The 22,731-nt window shown below is 45.4% G+C and overlaps 6 protein-coding genes across 6 annotated transcripts; 3 read left to right on the plus strand and 3 right to left on the minus strand.

The window, feature by feature from the left end:
• Positions 1 to 7,090: 7,090 nt before the first annotated feature.
• BDR25DRAFT_311816 (uncharacterized protein) lies at positions 7,091 to 7,712 on the minus strand (the record flags this gene model as incomplete). Its single annotated transcript, XM_033691260.1, has 2 exons — positions 7,091 to 7,158; positions 7,217 to 7,712. The coding sequence occupies 2 exons, from the start codon at positions 7,710 to 7,712 to the stop codon at positions 7,091 to 7,093; spliced, it is 564 nt and encodes a 187-aa protein (XP_033550430.1).
• Positions 7,713 to 9,799: 2,087 nt separating this feature from the next.
• Positions 9,800 to 11,341, plus strand: BDR25DRAFT_256383 (uncharacterized protein; the record flags this gene model as incomplete). Its single annotated transcript, XM_033686403.1, has 4 exons — positions 9,800 to 10,112; positions 10,218 to 10,398; positions 10,489 to 10,713; positions 10,795 to 11,341. The coding sequence occupies 4 exons, from the start codon at positions 9,800 to 9,802 to the stop codon at positions 11,339 to 11,341; spliced, it is 1,266 nt and encodes a 421-aa protein (XP_033550431.1).
• Positions 11,342 to 11,653: 312 nt separating this feature from the next.
• On the minus strand, positions 11,654 to 12,087 carry BDR25DRAFT_124029 (uncharacterized protein). Its single transcript, XM_033683742.1, has one exon. It carries the CDS (start codon positions 11,994 to 11,996, stop codon positions 11,772 to 11,774), a length of 225 nt encoding a protein of 74 aa, XP_033550432.1. The 5' UTR covers positions 11,997 to 12,087; the 3' UTR covers positions 11,654 to 11,771.
• Positions 11,930 to 13,253, plus strand: BDR25DRAFT_256388 (zinc-binding dehydrogenase). Its single transcript, XM_033686404.1, has one exon. The coding sequence runs from the start codon at positions 12,179 to 12,181 to the stop codon at positions 13,202 to 13,204; it is 1,026 nt and encodes a 341-aa protein (XP_033550433.1). The 5' UTR covers positions 11,930 to 12,178; the 3' UTR covers positions 13,205 to 13,253.
• A 218-nt stretch (positions 13,254 to 13,471) lies between these two features.
• Positions 13,472 to 15,620, minus strand: BDR25DRAFT_256390 (FAD/NAD(P)-binding domain-containing protein; the record flags this gene model as incomplete). Its single annotated transcript, XM_033686405.1, has 2 exons — positions 14,786 to 15,620; positions 13,472 to 14,700 (listed from the first exon to the last, which is right to left on the minus strand). Coding segments are annotated over exons 1-2 (1,869 nt in total), but the record flags the coding sequence as incomplete, so codon positions are not given.
• Positions 15,621 to 15,804: 184 nt separating this feature from the next.
• BDR25DRAFT_124033 (putative short chain type dehydrogenase) lies at positions 15,805 to 17,126 on the plus strand. The gene has a single exon (XM_033683743.1). It carries the CDS (start codon positions 16,088 to 16,090, stop codon positions 16,919 to 16,921), a length of 834 nt encoding a protein of 277 aa, XP_033550435.1. The 5' UTR covers positions 15,805 to 16,087; the 3' UTR covers positions 16,922 to 17,126.
• The last annotated feature ends 5,605 nt before the right edge of the window (positions 17,127 to 22,731 follow it).

Consider the following 22,731-nt stretch of genomic DNA (forward strand, 5'->3'; position numbering starts at 1 on the left):
TTGTGACTTCGAGCCCAATTCCTAATCCACCGCCTACAACAAGGATAGCTTGTCCTGCCATATTCCTCAGATACTATGGAGGGAATATTGATATCGATCTCAACGCAGTCTTTATGACAAAGCCATCCTCAATGTTGGAGATGGAATTAAAGAAGTTGGGTTCATAGCGAATTGCCCCACGACGCAACGCGCCGATCGATCCAGCTAAAAGCTTCTATTTTCCTAATCTGGCCCAAATCCATGACGCAAGGTAAATCTGCAGGGTTTTTGGAATTTGGAGAGAGTGCCGATCAGGACGAGGACGCAGACGCGATAACACGCTGCCAAGCGTCAACCCCGCTCTGGGTGGCGCTAGTGAAATGCCACTCACACTTGGTACGGAGGGGCATTTCGTGAGTATGCGCTAAACCCTCCGCAGACACGGGAGCCCGGGTGTAAGGAGATTTGGCTGGGCTATGCTTGGGGAGTTCTATGTGTGAATATTGACCTGTTTGTAATTTGCGATGAGAAGGCAGACCTTCCAAAGATCTACCTTAGTTCAGCAACAGCTTTGAGAGGTCAAATCCGCATTCAACGGACACACTTAAGCAACCCCTAGCTAGGTGGTATTCACAAAGGAATTCGTATTCACATCGAAGTGAGCGAGATATAATACCTCGCCACCACCCCCTCTTACGTCTCCCCTCACCCTACTTCCCTGTCCAACTGATTATCCCCTTCCGAAACTCCTCCGCAATCTGTGCAGACGTACGCCACTCGGAATCCTCATGTTCATTGATCCAATCGATAAAGCGTTCAACCATGAGTAAAATATGCCGTCGACCAGACACCTGGGGATGAATACATAGGAAAATGAAGGTGTCGTATTCGCTGTTGCACCATAAAAACATGTCTTTCCACATGCCCTCGACATGTACGGGTCTATGTAGCCGTGCCGTTAGAAGAAGATTTAGTTAGTCATTTAGGTCCATCCGCATCGAACAGAAGATCCCGAGAAGAGGAAAAAGTTCGCGTAACATATAGAATTCGGCCTCGCACCACCCCTCTGAAACGGCGGTCAATCGTCCGGCGTCTGATTCGCAGGAATCTCCACATTCTACTCTTCTCCGCATTTTCATTGTCACCATCCACGTTTCTGGCTCTTCCTAGTAATCCATTGTAATGCGCACCTCCTTCCCGGTGCTCACAGAATACGACTTGAGGTCGTCATGCATGAACTAGTGATCCCACTTTCTCCACAAGCGAGATCTGATTGAGGCGGTTCTTCCCCACGAGGGAGGCAAACCCGACTGGTGGTTTTCCGTACTAGAAATCAGTTTGGATCGAGGTTTTTAGGGAGAGAGTGGTTTCGAGTGTGAGGGGGTGAATTCCACGGGAAATTCGTGCGCGTAGCTGTGCAGACCGCTAGATTCTCTCTAGTCAATTATATGTATTCACCGTTACAATATCGGGGTTTCAGGAGATGGAGAAGAGAACATGTTCATACAACTCATGTCCTGCATCCCAGATCCTGGCCATTTCTTTGGGGAAAGTTTCAATCGTGTGACCCGGGACGTTTCATGAACATTCTCTATTCCTTCTTTAAAAACTGCACCAACAGGCGTTCTACAATTCACGAGAGTAGTGACGGCGTTCCAAAGCCATGAGGATTTTCTGCGGCATTTGCCACATAGGAGTGAGCCTCTCTCTCTCTCTCAGGTTTTATGCAATGTTCGAAGCAGAAAAGAAGCTGATGTTGCCGAAGGTTTGTGGGGGCCGTTTGGGTCGTTCAGGCCTAAGTTGAATTCTAATGATGAGATACCTTGCTCTAAATACAGGACGATCCTATGATTCAGTTCTTATGGATAAAAAGGCTGAAACGGTAGAAATATGCAACTTTCTAGGAATAGGTGTTGCTGTGGCATGATCACGGCTAACACATTCGGAGCCATCTTGAAGAAATCTGGAGCACAATGGGTTTCCTTATTGCACTACTCTTTATGTCAGTGAATCACAGTGACAACGCCTTATTCAATTTATTACCTTGCTTTTTGCTTGAAGGACTGCGAAAATGCGCAGTTTGCATGATTCATGAAGGCGGCATTCTTGACGCTTCATACCCAAGCCCGCGATGCATCTTTTGATATAAATTCGCAAATGAACTGGAATATATTATGGAGGCTTAGTTGGTTCGCGTATCGACGAGAAAGACAAGGAAATGGAGTTGTGACGTGAAGATCCACTTCATGCATGCATTTGCCAAGCCACTAGTGAAGTGTGCCTGCAGTTCAGGTAGGACTCGAAATCTTGATCGGGGTTCTTCCGAATCAGCATTTGGAAATCCCCGATCCACTCATATGGCGTTCCCATATCGTCGGGTAACGAACTTCTGTATCTCTCTAATGCAATGTACCGCTTCTACCATTCTCATGCCCTACCGTTCGTAATACGTTTAAGGACCTCCAAGACGGATCCGATTGATTTACACCAAGTTCACATGTGTAGAGTGACTACAAGCAGCAAGGACCCGGTGAAACGGACATTAGATTGTGCCTGATTCTTGTTCCCGAATCTCGGCAACTTGCCTTTTTAACTCTTATTGATTCCAGAGCATAAATCTAACCCCAAAGGACTTTGGGTTGTTTAATCCTAGTCCTGGACTGCATCCGAACTGCCCATGACTTATGGGAGGAGAACAATCAGGACCCCTCCATTTTGAACGCAAGAATGATGCGAAACAGCAAGCCAGACATGATGCGGTTAGCAATTTACCAGACAGGGCATATGCCTGAGCCAATGCGTAACTGGAATGGGGTACTCGAGGTTTCCAAGTTATCTATCGGGATAGCGCTCGAGAGCATTCGGGCCGAAGATAGTCTTGTCTAACCCAAGTCAGCAGACTAGACAAAGAGAAGGAGCATACATGACTCACCATGGTTGCCAGCACCGGAATTGATGTACAAGTGAGCTAGTACCTTTGGAATTAGTAATACTGGCTTTATGATAAACATCCCGGCTCACGGCGTGGGGTAATGATATTGGCGCACGACATAATTGCGCAAAATCTCCGTATACAGGGTTACAATGTTGGGGACTTTCTCCTCGTTAAATGCATGTTTGATGGCATTGCCGTCTAGACACATTTCGCTAATCGCAGCAAATACCTTCTCGCATTGGAAGGCCAGAGCCTTGGACAAAGCCTCCAATGTCAGCAGCAGGGTGACTTGGGATGCTTTCAGTACCTCCCTGTAACATGATAGTGGAGTATTTGACCGCATTCTCTTATGTTAGTCTACCATGTCAGAAATGTGCACAAACGACTTACGCATCGATCGTTAGCTATTCCTGTCATGGTTTGAGCAGCGACGCATTGCTGGTTCTCACCCTTTACCACCTTGTCCTTGAGGTCTTCAGGCGCCTCTTGAATCATGGCTCTCTGCCTCCTCGATGTTGCCTGTTCTTTGAAGCCCATAGCGCGGAGTTTATGATGCAGTCCGAGGATGGGAACAGACTCGGACTAGGTGTTAGAGACACCATGCACTGTCGTGATGAGACATGCATTATCGGTGGATTCACGAAGCTAGGGGCCATTGGCTTTTAAATTCCTTGCCGAAAGTAATAGACTAGCCAAGTGTCATTGCAACGGCCTGCAGATATGTAAGCCGATTGATGGCCTTTTCGCCCAGCGCTTCCAACGAGGCGTAGTACTGTACGATTGGGCGTTTTTGAGGCCTGTACGGGTGAGATTTTGAGTACGTTCGTACGGCAGGGAGGAGGAGAGGTAGGTGTACGTATCGTAACCGTTACGGCTCACGTGATCTGTACGAGTAGTACGATTCGATTAAAGTACGTCGTACTCTAGTCGAAACAGCTAATATTATAGGTCTCTAGAGACGCAGGATTAAGGTCTAAATGGCCATTAGATAACTGATTCTCCCTAGTAACATGAGCAGGGAGGTCTAAAAGCTCGCTGCTTACTACCTTGTTCCGTAACCAATTCTTCTGGAGTTGAATAGCCTCAATCGTCAGTTACCGTACGACCAGCCGCGCTGAGAACCTTGCTCATGGCATCGACAGCAGAGCCAGAGGCGGATTACCTTGCCCTGCTCCTCTATAAGCGTCAAATCCGCGCCATGAGCCCATACTTTTGACAGCGTACAATTGCCTCGCAACGTAGTCTTGTTCTTCACGCGGTAACCTAATCGCGCTAAGGGCAACGCCTGTTTTAAGTCTAACATCTATATATTATTCCAGTCAATTGCAAACTCAACCCCAGCGTTACAATTGCGGTCCTCCAGGAACTGCTGCAACTGATCTTCAGCCACAGACGGTGTACTATCGCGGGATGAGGCAGGAGACGCGGTGTAGAGGGCTCTCGACTTCTGCAGTCTGCGAGACTGCGCAAAATGGGCGACAGAGGTATCCGATTGACTAGATGAGGCCTGTGAGGCGGCGAGGCGCGTGGATGGATAGCCCTGCAATGGAAAATGGTTAGTAATAGGCATTTTTGAGACAACAGACTGCAGATGGATATATTAAAAGACTTAGAAAGAGATTTACGCGTCCTCGCAAAACTTTTGGCTAATTAGAGCTCTAGAAACCCTCCTGAACGCTCCCGCAGGGCCGCTCTTCGCCAGAGCCGTCCTACTCCTCCAAAATCGCCATACAAACTTCCTAAAAGGGTAATACGGTCCGTACTACGTACCGTACCTAGGGCATCATTAAACGTACGGTACGGCTCACAAACTCGGTACGTTCGTACTGCTCACGTGACCGTTACGGTTCACTTTGTACGGACCGTAGTACGGCCCGTTGGAAGCCCTGTTTTCGCCCTCACGGCCTTGCTCGGCAAGATTCGTAATGAGCCTGTGCCCTTCGCAGTCGATGCACGGATAAATGAATTCTAGCTGTTAATTTCAACCGATCGCAGAGCAGCTGTGCTTCGGGCCTTAAACTACTCATCAAGCGAGTGTGAACCTATGTCTTCCCCTGATATGCGTCAGTTGGTCCACGACCCCTTCCCAACGCCAGTCTCTAACTGCTAACCGACATATTTCTCAAAGACATGTTGCCTAGCTCGGGCGTTGATGATAGAAGCATTCGTTACAAATATTTTTTCATGTCGTCCAAACTGCTTGCAACGACGGCTTTCGCTTCCAAGTTTAACTTGAAGCAAATCCATTTCGAATTTCTTACACCATGAAGTCCAGTTGGCTGCATCATTCTTTGCCAGACGCTCCTGCGTGCAAACGAAGATGTCCTCACAGGGCGGACATCCGACATTTTTAGGATGGTTGAAATCTTGGTCGGTCAGTTTAGTAGGCATACTACATTATGTTAGTGGGATATTGTCTTCTGAATTCCAAGGTTTCACTGAATGTCAATTCGCGCCTTGACGAGAAGCGCAACGAAGAGAGGAAGCAGCCCAACCGCAAGCATCGCATATCTCGAATGGCTTTGCAACGCCTCGACCTCAAACAGCCGCATTTCGTCTACCGTGCCCACAGTCCCTATCCATAAGTCGTTGCTATGGACGAGAATACTAAGTTCCAGGCTGCTTGGCGTCATTATCAGTACCTAAGCCTAGGCAGAGAGGCTAGCTACGAGGCCGGGCTCCACCACGTTCATCGCGATTATTTGATATTGGCCCCATAGAGCCTGTATGTTTGTTGGAACACATTATCTGCTTGGAAGTTAGTATAGGCTCGAGCAGTTAGGCAAACGTACCTGTATTTTTACGTCCAGAGGTCTAGCGGGAACTCTCCGATCTTCGATAGCCTCAGTAAGTAGGACACCAATTTTCAATCCCGACGAGATACTCATTCTATGCACGAGGTAAATCCGGCCTGTCCGACTGGCGTTGGCTCTTGGTTGTTGACTTCTTAGTCACCATTCCACTCACCTTCTACACCTAGCTCGTTTTCCTCCATACATCGAATACAACCCGAGCCTTCTCCCTCACACAGACCGAGAGTGAGCGTGCGATTTTCCCACCCCAGCCACGTTAATTACGAAAATGGAGAAGTCACTGAAGGCTCATTCAAACGTAATTTCACCACCTAGCATATATATATATATATATATGGATCTTTGCTTCATCTGAACGAAGGGCTCCAGTTCCGAGAAGGTTAACACGAATGTTATTATGCCGTCGAATCTTAAATCCCTAGGGACTACACCTTCATGCAAGTCAATTATATCCCCGCTGCTGTTTTAGGAGTTAGAATCATGGCCACACCTAACCTGTGATGGTACTTTGATCTCACGCGCCGGAGCTGGCACGCTGGATTCTTACTTCTGCGACCGCGGTTACGGCTGGTGCTATTGTACTCAATCTTCTATCTTTCGTGGGTGAGATGTTCGCCCCGTTTCTCTACAGCTGCCAATGGCCAAATCGGACAGTTATGGTTGCGTGGGCGAATCCACTCGTTAAAATCGACGATGTTAAGCGTTCATTCATTCTCTCCGGATGAACACTTCGGCTTCCATCTTCTATAGCTTCTTGGCTACCGCCTTTTATGCTACTTACTAGGGTCTAGTATGGCGCGAGGGTAGCATTGCGTTGTCAGTGGCTGTTGTGTGACCGAGGGCGTGGATGTGATTGGGTATCTTGAGGATAGGGACTACAAGAGATAACTTTCAAGTGACACAATCAAGTGTGTCTCTGATACTAGTGCAAACGACACGGTCTGTGGGACAGTTCAAGAAAAGTCCAGGGCTAGTGTGGCAGCGGCTGTTTCGTGAGCCGGGTGCCGATCTTCGTTCAAGTTTCCTGCTGACCTTCCCAAAGAGGCAATTGATTTACTAGAGCCATCCGAAGATTTCTTCGTTCTTCGTTCTGGCCCTGGCATAAAACTAAGGCTAGTGGTGGCGGTGGCTGCTCCGTGAGGTGGGTGTGCTGATTATCATTCGAGTTTACTAGTAATTCTCAAAGAGGCAATGGATCTTCTTAGAGTTGTTTGGAGATTTGCTGCTCTTCAATTTGCTCATAACGAAACTCTGCTAACTCTGTTCACAGTCCCTTACTATCAACTCTTCCAAAGGAGCGCTCCTTCAAACCGCAGAAAACCGATAGACATCAGTTACACAATTTTGTCTCAATTACGCACTATCAATCCCGTACGATTTCTATCTGCACCTCAACCATTGTTTCATTATGACTAGTTCCCCATTGATCCCCTATCCCACCATCAGCAGCTATCACACACACCTAGGCACATTTGAAGAAATCACTTACAATGCTTCCAATTCCCATTCCACCAATAAATGTCCCAGTCACCCTGCTTCCCATCTACGGGAACCGCAACCCACCTCCTCTCCTCATATCCCGCCATCTTATACCCCAACAAACTTTTCCTTGCCGAAGCCACTATCTCCGTGCCCGTCTCTTCTGCAACGGTGAAACTATACCGGTCCGTCATTACTCCAATTGCGCCGTTGTCATCGCGCGGATAAAGCTCTAGCCAGCATGCGCTACCGCCGCTGACTCCACGCGCGGCGACGAAAGTGTCTGGGTCGGAGGCACATTGGATTTGGTAGAGGCCTCCGGTTGTGGAGGATGATTTGGAGATGTTCTTTTTCGCGCACGGGCGCGTGGTGTTGGTATAGATGCCAAGTCGTTTTGAGGGATTGGCGACTATGGGCTTGTTGTTGAGCGCTGGGTTGGAGGAGATGAGGCGCAGGGAGACTGGATTGGGGGGAAGGGAGAGGGTGGTCCCAATGAGGGATGTCATGATTGCGAAGATGAAAGATCTCATTTTTTGATTAGTTCCTGTTCTCTTCTGCTTGTGCGAGTAGCTTGTACATGCCAATTGACGTGATGAACACCGATATCGCTTTTTATTTATTCCTACTTCTGAACACTTCATCAACTTCGTGATGACTCCGGGTTCTCGTATTTGTTAACACGTGTTCATATCGACTCGGTGTTTTACAGCATCGTGATGAATTTTCTACAGCTCAGTACATCAGCATATGAACAGCATGCCACAAAAATGGCACATCTCTGTGGCGGTTGACCCCATGGGGAAGTGGGCCTGCGTGGAACAGGCGACCTTTCCACTTTTTTACTCAATCAGACCGATGGCTTAATTTGGCGAATATCGGTGGTGTGACTACGGAAAATATAACCATACCAGTGAACTCTATTTGAATGTAACTTCCTTCCTACATTCTTATCTCTTGCAAACCGTGCGCATGACGAGGGACGAAACATAGGATAGCGTCAACTGTCGAGGTGCGCTATCCGTGTTTTGCAACGCACGGGCCATACAGCGTCCAGCTTCCAGCCTTTCAGGAGTGCGGAGGATTTTCGCAGGGACGCACTGCACGTCGTCACATCACAGACTGCTCCAGCTGCACGAGCAACGCTTCCATCACGCTTCTCATCGCCAGCCTTTCCTTGCGAAAGATCTTCCCTTTGGTACAGAGTCAGAGCCTCCTTGAAGAGCGTTTGAGGACAAAAGGGGACTCCCTTGTTTCCGGCCTTGGCGGGCCCAGACCCCAGCCTTTCCCCCCCCGACCTTCCAGACTTGACGATCACGAAGACTCCTTTAAAAGGAGCCGCTGCTGATCGGTGACTGACTTATCTACCTGGTCTCAGAGTCGGAGAACTTGTTGATTTGACACAACTGTTACGGGGTCGACTGGCGAATTCAGTGGCGTCACGAAAACCCTCAGCTCTGGACTCAGGCACCAGGAACCGCTAGTTGACCTGATTCGTCATGGTTGCAGATGTGAGAATATCTGCATCGCATGTTTTGAGCAGCCTGAACGCCTCTGAGCACGCAACTTCGCGCCGAATTGGACGACGATTGGTAAGTTCGGGGTGAGATACACCTGCAACACAACTTGGCAGCTTCTTGTCATTCAATCCGCCAGCAAACCTTGAGGCTTTTCTCCCCCGCATTGCAGGGAAGAACCCCAATCCGGCCTGGTGGAACTTTCCCGAAGTTAAGCCAGCCCTGCATCGGACCGCCCTCGTGCTTTTGGTGGCTTGCCAGTTTCGAGCCAATCCAGTCAACGATCTTGAAAAACATGCCAAGTGGCTATCAAAACGTCCCAAGTCATTATTATTCATGAATCAGAAAGGGGTTTATGATGTTATCTTGCGGAATCATGTTGGAAGTTCCACTCTCTTGAACGTTGACGTGGAGAGTCCCTGGAGTTGACTTGAAGACACAAGCTTCCGCTTGCTCTTAGCTTCGCCGCCTATCTCTGTACCAGGACTAGTCTCGTCAGTCGTACGACATCTGCAGTTCCCTTGTGTCCGACTCCACTTTTCCGACCTTCCTCTACCCCAACCCTCGGCCCACAAAGGATTAGATTTCCACAACTCGAGACGCCCTGAGCATCAAGCAGTCCCTGGTATACGCAATGCATGAGAGCTTCGCCTTAGGGGAGATCCTCCACACTTCGAATGCAACCCGAATACGACCAACAATGGGCTGGGGCTGTGGATGCGTTCCTGTGCGCCAGTACATTTGTCACCTTGAATCATGTCCCGTCCTGGGCACAGCTAATGACAACGGCGGAACGAGCAGTTGAGGAACGACAAACTTTCCTCATCTAGCCGTGCAATGCATGGAACAGCTGTCACTTCCTCACTAAAATTGCGTCCCTCACATGGAACCCAGGGCCACAACAGCATTTAGTTACCTGCGTGATCCCGAGATAAGACTTATAGAAATCTTCTCTTCGCCCCTTCGTGCTTCTTCCTTTGGTCCATCTGCATGTCTCTGAGGCTGATACAAGGACCCATTTTTTTTTTCTTTCACCAGGCATTTGGCCTACCCCATTCAACGGTGTCATATTCCCCATTATGAACCGCGAATTCAGACCGAACGCGAATTTCGAGCCATGGGGACCTTTCGTAGGAAGGCATTTTAAGAATCAAGAGATCACCTATACAGATATCACCATCTCATCAGTCGCCTGGGCCGCCTCGCTGGTATGCATCGCGGTAGCAATCAAACTCGCAGCCAAACAGTCGAAAGTCTCGCGGTCGCCTTTGAGAAGCACATACGTCTGGTTAATATGGCTTGAGCTTCTGGCGAACTTCTTGATGGGACTTGAAGGCTATTTGCATATAACAAAAGTTATCAAGCCAAGTAAGTCTTATTCCTTTTCTCTACGTAGGGCCCGCATTGACCATTATTAGGTTTACCCTTCTATATGAGCATCTGTACGTTGCTAATAATTCTTTGGTTGTGGGTATCCCACCATACTGACGCATATAGTGCTCTGGTGGTGTATTCAAGTTCAACTCCTGCTTCAGATTATTATCAACCGTATCCGGGTCATTGTTCCCGATCGACGGCGCTCTAAATACATAATGATAGGGACTGCGTCGATCGTGACAGCCATCAATATCAGTGTGTTCAACATCTGGATTCCTGCACGACTACAAGTTAACCATCGGTAAGTTTTGTTAACAGCACCAGTCCAGCCGTGTCTTGGCCTAATCTTGACCGAGTTGTCGCGGGCATCGGAGGGCTGACCATGTTGTAGTTATATCTTGATCAATGAGGTTTGGGATCGGATCGAGAAGGTGATTTATCTCATCCTTGACGCCGGTCTCAATTGGTATTTCCTCAAGACTGTCAAGCAGAATCTCATCAACAACGGTCTTCAAAAATACAACAAGCTTCTCCGGTTTAATCAACGCATCATTGTTGTGTCTCTGCTTATGGATGTGATGATAATTGCGGCTATGTCGATTCCGAACTCGTTTGTGTAAGTCTCTCCACCGCCTCCAATTTGTGTTTCTAAGAAATGCCATACCCTGCGCGTTATGAATGCTAAAATCAGGACTAGTTATATCCAATTCCATCCCTTGGCCTATCTTGTAAAACTCAACATTGAAATGGTCATGGCAAATCTCATCAAAAAGATCGCAGTCAGCACGTCTAAACGCACCGGCAACGTCTCACTTGTTGCGGAATTCGTCTCGTCGTCCAACAAATCCTCAACAAACCCCAATTCGACCCTGCCTCATCACCACCGCCGAAGCTCGATCATCGAGCTCTCGTCAAATGTCTTCTCAGGCTCTGCGGGAAAAAAAGGTCGCAAGGGAAGTCGCTCTGGCAGTTTTATGCCCACTGGAAACCAGATTAAGAAGACGGAGGAGATTCATATCCAGTCAGAGCCAAACCCGGACCGGTTCATCGGACTGGGTGCGAAGGACCACGGGATAATGATCAGCCAACGGGACCTTGGCATTGGGCAGGGGAAGAGTTTGGATGATGTGACAGAGGGTGGGGAGAGTGTGAAAAGCGAGGAAGTGCAAAGGAGGGAGGATAGTGATGATGAGGCGGTTCTAGTGAGGCAGACGAAGGGTGGGTGGGATAGATTACCTGGATAGCTGGGATAACAGCGTATGGTGGGGTAATACCTGGGGAACGATTATAATCTGATACGATATAATATTTCGCGAAAATATCGTGCTCTCAAATGCGATTGGGTCGGAGAATTCACTGGTGGTGCTACTGGAGTGCAGCGACATGTTCGCGCCAACCATGGAACATTCACAGAGAGGGATTGATTTCGGGAGCGCTTCGCTCAAACTCGGGCGGCTTTCGGCAGCACACAGACTTCCAGCCTCAATCAACCCCGCCATACTAGGTCGTAAGTGCCGCCATGAAGTGCGCCTCACCTCCACATCTCCTGAACAATCGCCTACCCGAGAACGCTCCCCATCTTCACAACGCACGCAAGATCAACGATTTCTCTGAGGCGGAGTTATCTGTGCACCACCCAACCCTTGCTAGCGGCTACTATTTCGGTTCCGCGGACTAATTTCTTGCCGACTCGGCCCCCGCATTCGACCTCTTTCCACCCCCACGATCCTTTAAATCTCCCGTCACGTCGGCCATGAGTCCTTCATCTCGTGGTGTTGTGTTTTCAGTCCCGCCGGACGGCCGTATGAGATCTTCATCTTTCCAGTGTAGAATTTGCTTAAATAAAGGCAATAATGGCGGGTTTGGGATTTTGTTCATCATCATCATCAGCTTCTGCATCGCGGTTCACAACTCTCCTGTTCATCAGCAAAGCCTCCTCATCGAGATCTGTAATTTCCACCCCACAATTCTGAATCTCGTCCCCAGAGTCCAATTCCATAACAAGATATCCCAATTCACAGCCAATTCGACCATTCCAACCATTCCAACTAGCCATTCTAATCAACTCAACCAATTCAACTATGGCAACCTCTACAATCCGCAAAGCCCTCATCACCGGCACCGGCGACCTCTCCAATGTCCAAATCGTCACAGCGACCATTGCCCCACCGCCACCTAACCATGTGCAAGTCAAAGTCCTGTACTCGGGCTTCTCAGGTGCCGACATCAACATGCGGCTAGGAATCTATCCTAACCAGAAAAAGGCACCATTAACACCTGGATACTGCTTCGTAGGCCGCGTCCACGTCAATGGCAGCGACTGCAAAAAATTCACACCGGGCGACCTTGTCGTCTGCCTCAGCGTCTATGACGCCGAAGCCGAACTTGCAAACATGCCCGAGAAATATCTCGTCCCTGTCCCTGCTGGTCTCGACATCCAACAAGCCGTCGCCCTAACGCTCGACTGGAACACCGCCTACGGGATGGTCTACCGCACCGCCAAAGTGACCAAGGGCCAACGCGTCTTCATCCACGGTCTTAGCGGCGCCGTCGGCTACGCGCTCATGAAACTCTGCCAACTCGAAGGAGCGGAGGTCTACGGCACAGCCTCGCAGTCTAACCATGCGGCACTCCGCAACGAAGGTGCCATCCCCTTCGTCTACAGCAACAAAGACTGGATCATGGCCATGAACGCCATCGGTGGTGCGCACGCTGCCTTCGACGCTCTGGGGTTTGAATCCTGGGATGAATCCTTCTCCATCCTAGCGCCTGAAGGCGGGCATTTGGTCGGGTTTGGAGGAAACCTGCCTATGCTGACGGGTGGCAAACACCGCAGTGTTATCCCTGCGGTGACGAAATTATTGGCTAGGAATATGGTTCCGTTTTGCCCGAATAAAACCTCGTTTTATTATATTGGCAGAGATCAGTCCACGTTTGAACCAGAGTTGAAGAAGCTGTTTGAGATGAGTCGCGAGGGCAAGATTCATGTGCCAATTAGGAAGATTTGGGAGCTTGAGGAGGTCCCTGAGGCGCATCGGACTTGGAATTCGGCCGGTGGTATTGGGAGTGTTTTGGTTAGAGTTGCAGAGGATGATGGGAAGGCTTGAACCGGAAAGATGGGTGGGATTTAGGGTTCGGTTCGAGTTGGATTGGATGAGGATACCCTTTTGTTTTGCCGTCGTGGTTTTAGTGCTAGTTCATGATATCTTTATTTAAGCCCCGGAATTGGCGTTCTCATATCATATTGAGCTATCTGTATGCTTAACGTTGTGGTCTGCAATCCTTGTACCCATTCTGTGTACAGAACCGCATATTCCTACCAAACACTCCATACTACAAACTTCCCTTCGATCCACCAATCCCATCCCCTATGCCACTAACCCCTCTTCAACCCCTTTAATCGACAGCGCCAACATCCTCGAATAATACCTCGCAAGCGCTAAATTCCCGCCCATAAACCACAGTCCCCTATGCCCACTCCTCTGCCAAATCGTTCTAAACTCGCCCTCCTCATTAAACCCCCAGACATCCCCCACACGATCCGCCACCTCATCTCCCAGAATAACGCGCGCCTGCGACCGCATATTCTGATACCCAGTGGCAAACACAATCTCATCCGCCTCCAACGTCTCCCCATCCGCGAATCGCAGACCATGCGGTAACACCTCAGCAATTTCTTGGCCAGATTTGATAGCGATGGCCTTGGAGGCAATGAGTGCTGAGCACCCGACATCGATGTAGTACCCCCCACCACGCATGAAGTATTTCATCAACAATCCAGAGTCATCCGGTCCATTGTCCAATCCAAACCCAGCTTTCTTCAACCCCGTGAGAATCGCTTCATCGGCTTTGTTCTGCACTTTCGTAAGCTTGACTTGCTGCGCTTTAAACAGCTCACTAGGCACGCCCCAAAGAAACAGATCTGCGTCTTCGACTGGTGGACCGGATTCATCGTACAGTCCCTTCAGTCCAATATCAGTGATTGCCGAGGAGGAAATTACGCAGGTTGTAGACCGTTGGACCATGGTGACGTGGTATCCCTTTTCGTAGAAATCCTGCGCGATGTCGTGGCCGGAATTGCAGGATCCGACGACGATTGCATTCTTGCCTTTGGACGCTGGATTCGCGCCAGGGAACTCGGAACTGTGGCAGAGGCGTGTGCCATTAAAGGAGGAGAGGCCGGGGATGGATGGCATGTTAGGTTTGCCGGAGTGGCCAGTTGCGAGGATTAAGTGTGCGGGGTGGAGAGTGCGGGTTGTGCTTGTGCCGTCTAGTTTCGTCGTTTCGAGGCTTATAGTCCATTGCTTCTTGCCCTCGTCCCAAGACGAAGATTTTATGGTTGTAGAGGTCCAAACATTAAGTTCGAGCAGTTTAACGTAGGATTCGAAGAACTCCGCGAGTTTGTCCTTGGGCGTGAAGATAGGCCAGTGAGGCGGAAACGGGACGTATGGCATATGATCGTACCAGACCGGGTCGTGTAGGACTAGCTGGTGATACCGTTTACGCCAGTTATCGCCGACACGCGCATTGCTGTCTATGATAAGGGAGGGGATGTTGAGCATTTTGAGGCGCGCGGAGACTGTGAGGCCGCCTTGGCCGGCACCTATGGTCCGGTTAACTTTTACGCGGATGGTCTAGAAGGAGCAGAGAAAGTTCCCTATTCTAGGGGTGACCAGATATTAACATACCGATAATCAACACTTTAGGCTCCATATCCTCAAACCTCCCTTCAGCCTCCCTCTTTTCCTTCCAGTTCTTCCTCTCCGGATTCCCGCCATGCTCAACGCCTTTCGATCTCCTACTTCCCGTCGGCTCTTCAAACCCTTTAAGTTCCTCCAAAGCAGTGAACATTGTGAAAATCTTCCACTCGCCATTCTCCTCGGCCAAATTCACAACTCCCCTCCCCTTGCCAAGCCCTGTCTCAAAAGTGATAAAGAATTGAATCCCGTTGACATCGCCCCACGCATCGATAGGCCCATAATGCGGGGCCCTAAAATCGCTGGATTTATCGATTTGAATCGACTGTAGGGGCGTTTTGCTAGCCTGCAGATATTCCGCAATTTGACTGCGGCCTTTCAGCGTTCGCAGAGACCACGTGAGAGCAAGGTGGTCACGGTAGTAAGACTTTCCCTCAAGGAATAGAGAGGAGAATTTTGTTGTGTCTTTGATTTGAAGAGCGGTGTTGATGGCGTCGGTGGTGTTCTGTGCGACCGCATTTGCATCGACGTCGGTAGTTGAAGCGGATGCGGGGAAGTCGCCCAATGGAATGTTGACGGAGCCCGGCTCGACCCGGTCTTTGGAAGGGAGGGCGCTAGTAGGGGGAGCCATTTTTGACCTCTTGAAGACCTTAAAGCCGTTGTTGTATAGAAATTAATTGCAGGAACGTAGTGAGATTAAACCAGTCCTTGTTGCGTTCCTAGTTTCTTTGCTAGACCTCGCCTTTAAAGAAAGTGAAAGGAAGGTACTCGGTCATGCATTACTCCTCTTCCAAGTGAAGGCGCTCGGAATTCTTGCATTTTCTAGCTCCAACCGTACGACCGACCGCGTGGTTCTGCAGATCTTCGTCAATGTGGAGTTTGCGTGCTCGGCAAACCTTCCCCTTTCCAAAGCACGTGAGAATGCTCTCGGGGAGAAGACCGTGTCTCCGGAAACCGCATCCGGTCCCCTTGGGATCGATCATCAGCCTTCCCCGCAGCCTCCTCTATAGGTTACTTTGGAGGGGAGGGTCGTGGGGATGTTCGAAAAGAGGCGTCGGAGAAAGCCCAAAAGCGATTTGTGGGAGAGTCGGGAAACGAGTGGCTATATCATTCCATCCAGCATATTGAAGAAACATATTCCGACATACCTAGAACGACTCCGACGGCAAACTTATACACATTTTCTTTGCAAACTTTGATCCCATATTGCAAGTTCTAGTTCAGCATCAGCAAGAGTCGCGGATTGCCCTAACGGAGAACATAGCACTCGGGCTATCAGACCTGGCAATAACCATGGCGATCTTTCCGACCTTCCCAGATCTCAGTGGCAAGGTCGCCTTAATCATGGGCATCGGCCAAACCCAAATTCCCGACTCCAAGATCTGGGGAAATGGAGCTGCCATTGCCCGGGCATTATGTGCAAATGGGGTCCTCGTATTCGGATGCGATATCAGCCTTTCTGCTGCGGAATTCACAGCTTCCCGCCTGCATGCTGAAGGAGGAACCTGTGATGTTATGACCGCGAATGTAACCTCCATCTCAGATGTCCAGAAGGTGGTTGACGCAGTCATGGCAAAATATGGCCGAATAGACATCCTGATCAACAACGTGGGAATGACGGCGCCGGGGAGCCCATCGACAATGAAAGAGGAAGTCTGGGACGCGCAGATCGACCTGAACCTGAAAAGTGTGTATCTTGGGTGCCATATTGTTCTCCCCATCATGGAGAAGCAAGGCTCCGGCGTCGTTATCAACAACGCATCGATAGCCGGAGTCTCGTACATTGGAAAACATCAAATCGCGTACGCATCTGCTAAGGCTGCGATAATACACTTTACGAGAGTGACAGCAGTCATGTACGCGCCGAAGGGGATTAGGATGAATTGTGTAGTTCCAGGGCTAATGTACACGCCACTCGTCGAGAACCTAGGGAAGAGCAATAGGGAAGAGGATAGGGAAGTGTTCAGGAAGATTACCCAGCATAACGTGCCGTTAGGCAGGATGGGGGAGGCGGAGGATGTTGCCAATACAGCGCTGTTCTTGGCTAGTCAAGCTGCGAAGTATATCACTGGCCAGCCACTGATTGTGGATGGTGGAATTACGAGCCAGACGGGGACGGGGATGTAGAAAGAAGGAAGGGTAGCACTGGGCAAGTGAAAATTTGGAATACGGTCCTATTAATCAACCTAGTCTTGCAATTGGATTGTATTGCCTAGTAACGTCAATCCTCTCGTCGCGAAACGCACGGTATAGCGAAACGGATTTGCTTTTAAGATATCTTAAGGCCTTTCCCCGCGAAGATATAGAGCTATGATTAATATTCAATATTCTGTGGCTACTAAACTCTAGTAAACTAGTCCCTGACGAAGAAATTCATCGTTTGTCATACTATCTATCAATTTGTTGACACCGTTAATCGCCTCATCAACAATCCACTCCAGTCCGGTCGCAGCTAAAAAAGTGTTCTAAGATTTCGGGGCTTGGGAAGGGGTTTTAATCAAGAAATAATAAATCTCTTACCTCGCAAGCCGCGCTGATCTGATAGACAGTCATGTCGAGAATTTCTCCGTCCAGAGCTAGACCCTGGAGATTTTGGCGTTTCTTTGTTTGCACTAGCGCGTATGGAATCTACTTACAAAGCTCAGTATCACTGGGCATTATCCCTATTAAGCAATCCCTTTTATGATAGCTGTGGCGCATGAAGTTCCTTTTTTATTTTTTAGGATGTTAAATCACCTGCTAGATATAAGGACGGGGCTCTGTACCACTCCGCCATTACAACCAAAAAGGTGCGAATAATCAACGAACAGTTGATTCTGCGTACAGAACAGTATATATACCTGTCGCGCATAAGGGCCATCTCGACCTTACACTATGTTCCATTGTTGCAACGTTTTCTTTGCCGTCTAGCACTGCCCCTTGCTGTGTGGGTGGTCTAGTCAGCGCTCATTCTCTCCCATCCCATCATCTATTATTAACCTATAGTGAATTGACATGGGTAAGGTAAGCTAAGAACTGGCACTAGGAGTTCCTGATAGTGTTCCCACATCGTGTCGAGCCCTAGCAGACCACAGTGGCGTCCCTCACCCTACCCTCTATCATCGTGTGAAGGGTCGACGCTCGATGGAAGAAAAGGCTCAAGACCAACAATATCTCACCCCATCGGAGGAAGGAGCCCTTGTTAAGTTTCTCTTACAGACGTCTAACCTCGGACAACCCGCGCAAGTAAAGTATATTCCCTCACTAGCCTTCTGTGTTACCCGCCAGCGACCATAAACAGACCGCCTAATCCTCCACATAAAAACTGGCCGAAGGCTTTCGAACAGCGTCACCCAGATACTCAAACGAGACGAGTAGAGGCACTAGAGTGGAACCTCCACAAAAAGAACACCTATAGGAAGATAACACACTAGTTTAAGGTTATTAAAATAGTATTACATAATCCATCTATTCTTCAGGAGAATGTCTATAATATAGACAAACTAGAGTCATGCTATCAATGCCAGGCGCAGTCAAAGTCTTAATGGGTAAGAAAGACTTACAAGACTATAGAGGCGCTTAGATTAAGCGTACAAGTGTGACTGCGGTCAAGTGTATCAGCGCTGGTGGTAGGTATCTAAACCCTATAATCATTTAACCCGGCACCACCCATCAAAGTAACTGGACAACGTTCCCTTACCCTGGATGGCAGTATGCGTGTACCAAGTCTGGATATACTAACTCTTATATCAGCCTTAAGTGGCTTAAGCATATGTTTGACCCTAAAACTAAGGAAAAAGCTAACCAGAAACCCCAGGTGCTAGTCTGTGATAGCTTCAAGACGCACGAGACCCTTAAAATTCTAGAGTTCTGTTTTGCAAATAATATTATCCTATGCCGACTTCCTTCCCACACATATATCGGTTTCTGTCGCATTCCTAGCACAGAAACCTTCCTTCCTTGTGACCCAACAGCCCCACTGCTGTTACTATAGCTCCTACTACCTTCACTATAGCCCCTTAGCCATTGCCATGGCGCTCAATTCCCCTGCCATCATAGATGTAAATAAATACTCTGCAACAGAGCACTCAGACTTAACACAATACATTTCACTTCATCAGCTTCAACATAGCTGCCTGCTTACACCACCTCTCCACTTGCAATAGTTTCCGGTTCCTGCACTTCGGTTATTCTTATCTCAGCTAGCTCAGCCGGCTGATGAGAGAACCGACAACGCACATACCACCATGCATACTGCTACTCCTAACAGAGTATAACCTAGAGTTAGTAGTTTTAAACCCCTACAACTAACATTTTCTTTTATTAGCTGTCTAAAAAACTTTAGTAATTTTTTATGTACATAACTAATTTTAACTACTTAAGAATAAAGACGCAATTTTAAATAGTATAATAAGTATATTATACATAGACTTTAAAAGTTAATACAACGCGTAAAACTTTAGTAAAAACATTATAAGCATATTTTAAATAAGATCTAATAATGTCTAGAGTAATTTAAATCTATTTGCATGTGTAACATAACCTTTTTTACAACTAATTTCATGCGTTACTTTAAACCCCCCCCCTCTTATTATCTACACTTATGTATTATAAGGCACTTATATTTTAGGCACTATTTATTTTTGCTATTATAAACTACTTCTAGCTTCTAGATTTACTAATTTTGTCCTATGCGTATAGTTCTATTATAGTAGGTAAAATAGTACTAACACTTATATAGTAAGTAGTTTAGACACTAAATATTATAAGTATCTTTTTACATATTATCTATATGTTTGTTTACGCACTTTTTAATGTGTACTACTAATTATTTGCTGTAGTAGCTACTATGCAGACTAAAAGGCTAGATTAGCGCGCAGGGAATTAGAGTTTAAGTAGAAGGCTAGCACAAGTACAGCTTGCGCTAAGTCTTCTAGCTATCTACTTAGAAAAGACTACTTATTTAGTGCTAAATAAAGACTATGCAGCGCTAAATTAAGTATATAGACTAGCTAGTATAATGCTTTTTTATATTAAAGCTTATTATACTTTAAGTGCTAATGCTTTACAGGATTTAGTATATAAGTGTTTTATAAAGTGTAATGTCTAGTATTAAACACTATTACTTACTTAGGCTATATAGAAGTTGTTAGGCAGTAAGAAGCTACATAAGTAGTAGGTGCGCACTATCTGTTAGCTTATGTATAGCCTTAAGGATACAATCCTTATAGCCTACACTAGCTTTAGAAAGAGCATTGTTTTATATATATATTTTATGTTTATAAGTAATATTACACTCTAGATTATACTACTATTAAAGCTAAAAAATAAGTAGTTTAAAGTAATTTACTAGTATTTTAAAGTGTGTCTATGTCTAGTTACTAAATAAATAAAAAATGCTAACTTAAAAATATTCTAAAAGATCTAGTAGCTTCTATACACTTATATTTTACTAGGTCTAAAGTAAGCTACATTACTAGTGTTCTAATAGCTATTTACTAACACTATATTCTATGCTTAGGTTAAGTTAGTAGCATTAGACAAGTGCTATGTTATATAATAGTAGAAAGATTTTTAGAAAAAGTATTTATAGTTTTATAAGCTCTAGTAGTGTTTATCTTCTAATGTAATGTTCTTTACTTATACTGCTATGTTTAATAAGTAAATAGAAAAAGCAGTACACTGTTTTAGTAGCTTTAGGCTAGAGGGTCTAGAGATAGGTAATAATCTAATAGGCAGCCTAGAGGTAATTAGAACGTGCGTAGATTACTTTAAGATTATATACACTATTATTTTAATTAATAATTATAGTAAGAGCACATATACTTAGCTTTTATGTATTATTAATTATAAGTTTAGTACTACTAGTTTTTCTAGTAACTTAAAGCTTATCTTAAAAACATATGTGTTTATTAATAGTTACACTTATATTACTAACTTTATAAGGCTCCTTTAATTTTGTTTTATGTTAGATAGACACTACTTTATAGCAGATGCTAAGAAGGTAGTCTAGGCGTATACTAGTTAGGTTGCAGATGTAGACTAGTAGAAGATATATTAAAATTTTAAAGGCGCTAATGCCTTTATCTAGATTATTATCTGTACAACTATGCTTAAAATAAGTATAGATATCTCTAGAATTAAGTAGGTATACTAATAAAATATTTTAATTACTTAGAATATAAGTAATCTAATGCAGCAGTTTAGTTATAGCGTGCATAGTTATAGTAAAACTATAGTTACTATATTATTTATTCCTTTTTATATGTTTAACTGTCTTAGCACTAATCTAGATGCAAGTAATAGACAGGCTAGCAGCTAAGTAAAGTAAAAAATAAAAAAAAAGTAACTTATAAAAGTAAAAAATTATTATAAGATAAAGCTTTTTATATTAAGGCAGATAATAACTATAATGTTGCTAAATTAGGCATCTGCTAGTAGTAGTTAGACGCCTGTTACTCCTGCTGTAACACCTCTGCCTAGGTCTACACCCTTACATAATAAACCTAAATTAGAGGCTATAGAAGAGAGAGTTAAAAGCACTTTAGCTAATTTATAAAATTATATAGTTACATTTTAGTATAATAGACATAAAAGTAGACCCTTTAATTAAATAAATAAATAGCTAAACTAACAGGCTAGCATTAAGCTTAAGTAGTAAAACTTAATTAACTCTAAGTGTTATTATAAGCACTTACTTTAGTATTTTTAAAATAACTTATTTATATAATTAACATAGCAACTTTTTCTAAAAAAGGTTGCCTATTGCATAGGTTATAATCTAGCACTTATGCTATATTAAAGCGCCTTGCCTCTGCCTGCTAAAAAGACTGCGCTAATACTAAAAAGCAAAGCTAGCCTTATGTTACAGCATATCTAAAAGATATGTTAGGCATCTGCTTTTTAGTACTTTTTAAAAGTCTATAGTGTGTTTAAGAATAATATTTTAGTTTTACTTTTATTTTTAGTATTTCTTTTATACCTAAACTAATAAAAGCTAGTAAGGCTTATTACTAGATAAAAAAATATTAAAAGTAATAAAGTTATAGTGCTTATTAAGTCTAGTAGGTATAGCACTAGTAGTGTACAGAATTGTCTGCTATTAGACTAGGAGTTTATAGAGTTGCATTTAGCATTTATTAAAAGTAAGTTTAAGCATATTATGCTTACAGTATAAAGTAAGTTTTGCAAAAACAACACGCTCTTTAGAACAGGCAACATCTCTAGGTTGCTAGGTATACACAATGCTACTAAGGCCTTATTAAGTAGTTATATACAAGATAATAGTCTAGCTATATAAGCTACATAATATAAATATTACTAGTAATAAAACTAGTTAAAGTAATATAGTCTGCCCTTTAAACTAGTTATAATTAATGTGTTGTTTAAGTTTATAGTGTTAACTATAGTACTAGAGTTACTATTTAATAATAACTTTTTTTTATAAAATAATTTTTTACTTAGTAATATTTCTAGTTATTAAGGCAGTTTTTTTATAGTTATAGCACACTTTTTTAGTCTAAATAGTTTGTTTGCAGCAGCCTTTGCTGCGTTTAGCGTACTATACTTACTAGGTGTGGAGTTGTATATGTTGCTAAGGGACAGGCAACGCGCAGCTATAATTATAGGGAGCCCTATGCTAGCCTAGGTCCTACACACACTAACTAGTAGTAGTTACTACCTATTACTGCCTAGAATAGTCTTATTGCCTTCTATTACATTAAATAAAATTACTGTTAGCCTATGCGCTTTTAAGCTAGATTATAAAGGTAAACAGGCTATGCGCTAGTCCTTTATGCTATATACACTAAGATAGTTAAGAACTTCTTATACTCTAATTACTGCAGTTTGTTAAAGCTTATTACATAATATAAATGTGTTACATACTAATTTAGTAGCTAGTATAGTGTCTTTAAGCAGATTAACACATAAGTGTTAAAAGTGCCTATTAGATAATA

Source organism: Lindgomyces ingoldianus (genome assembly GCF_010093535.1).
Source record: "Lindgomyces ingoldianus strain ATCC 200398 unplaced genomic scaffold BDR25scaffold_8, whole genome shotgun sequence".
NCBI lineage: Eukaryota > Fungi > Ascomycota > Dothideomycetes > Pleosporales > Lindgomycetaceae > Lindgomyces > Lindgomyces ingoldianus.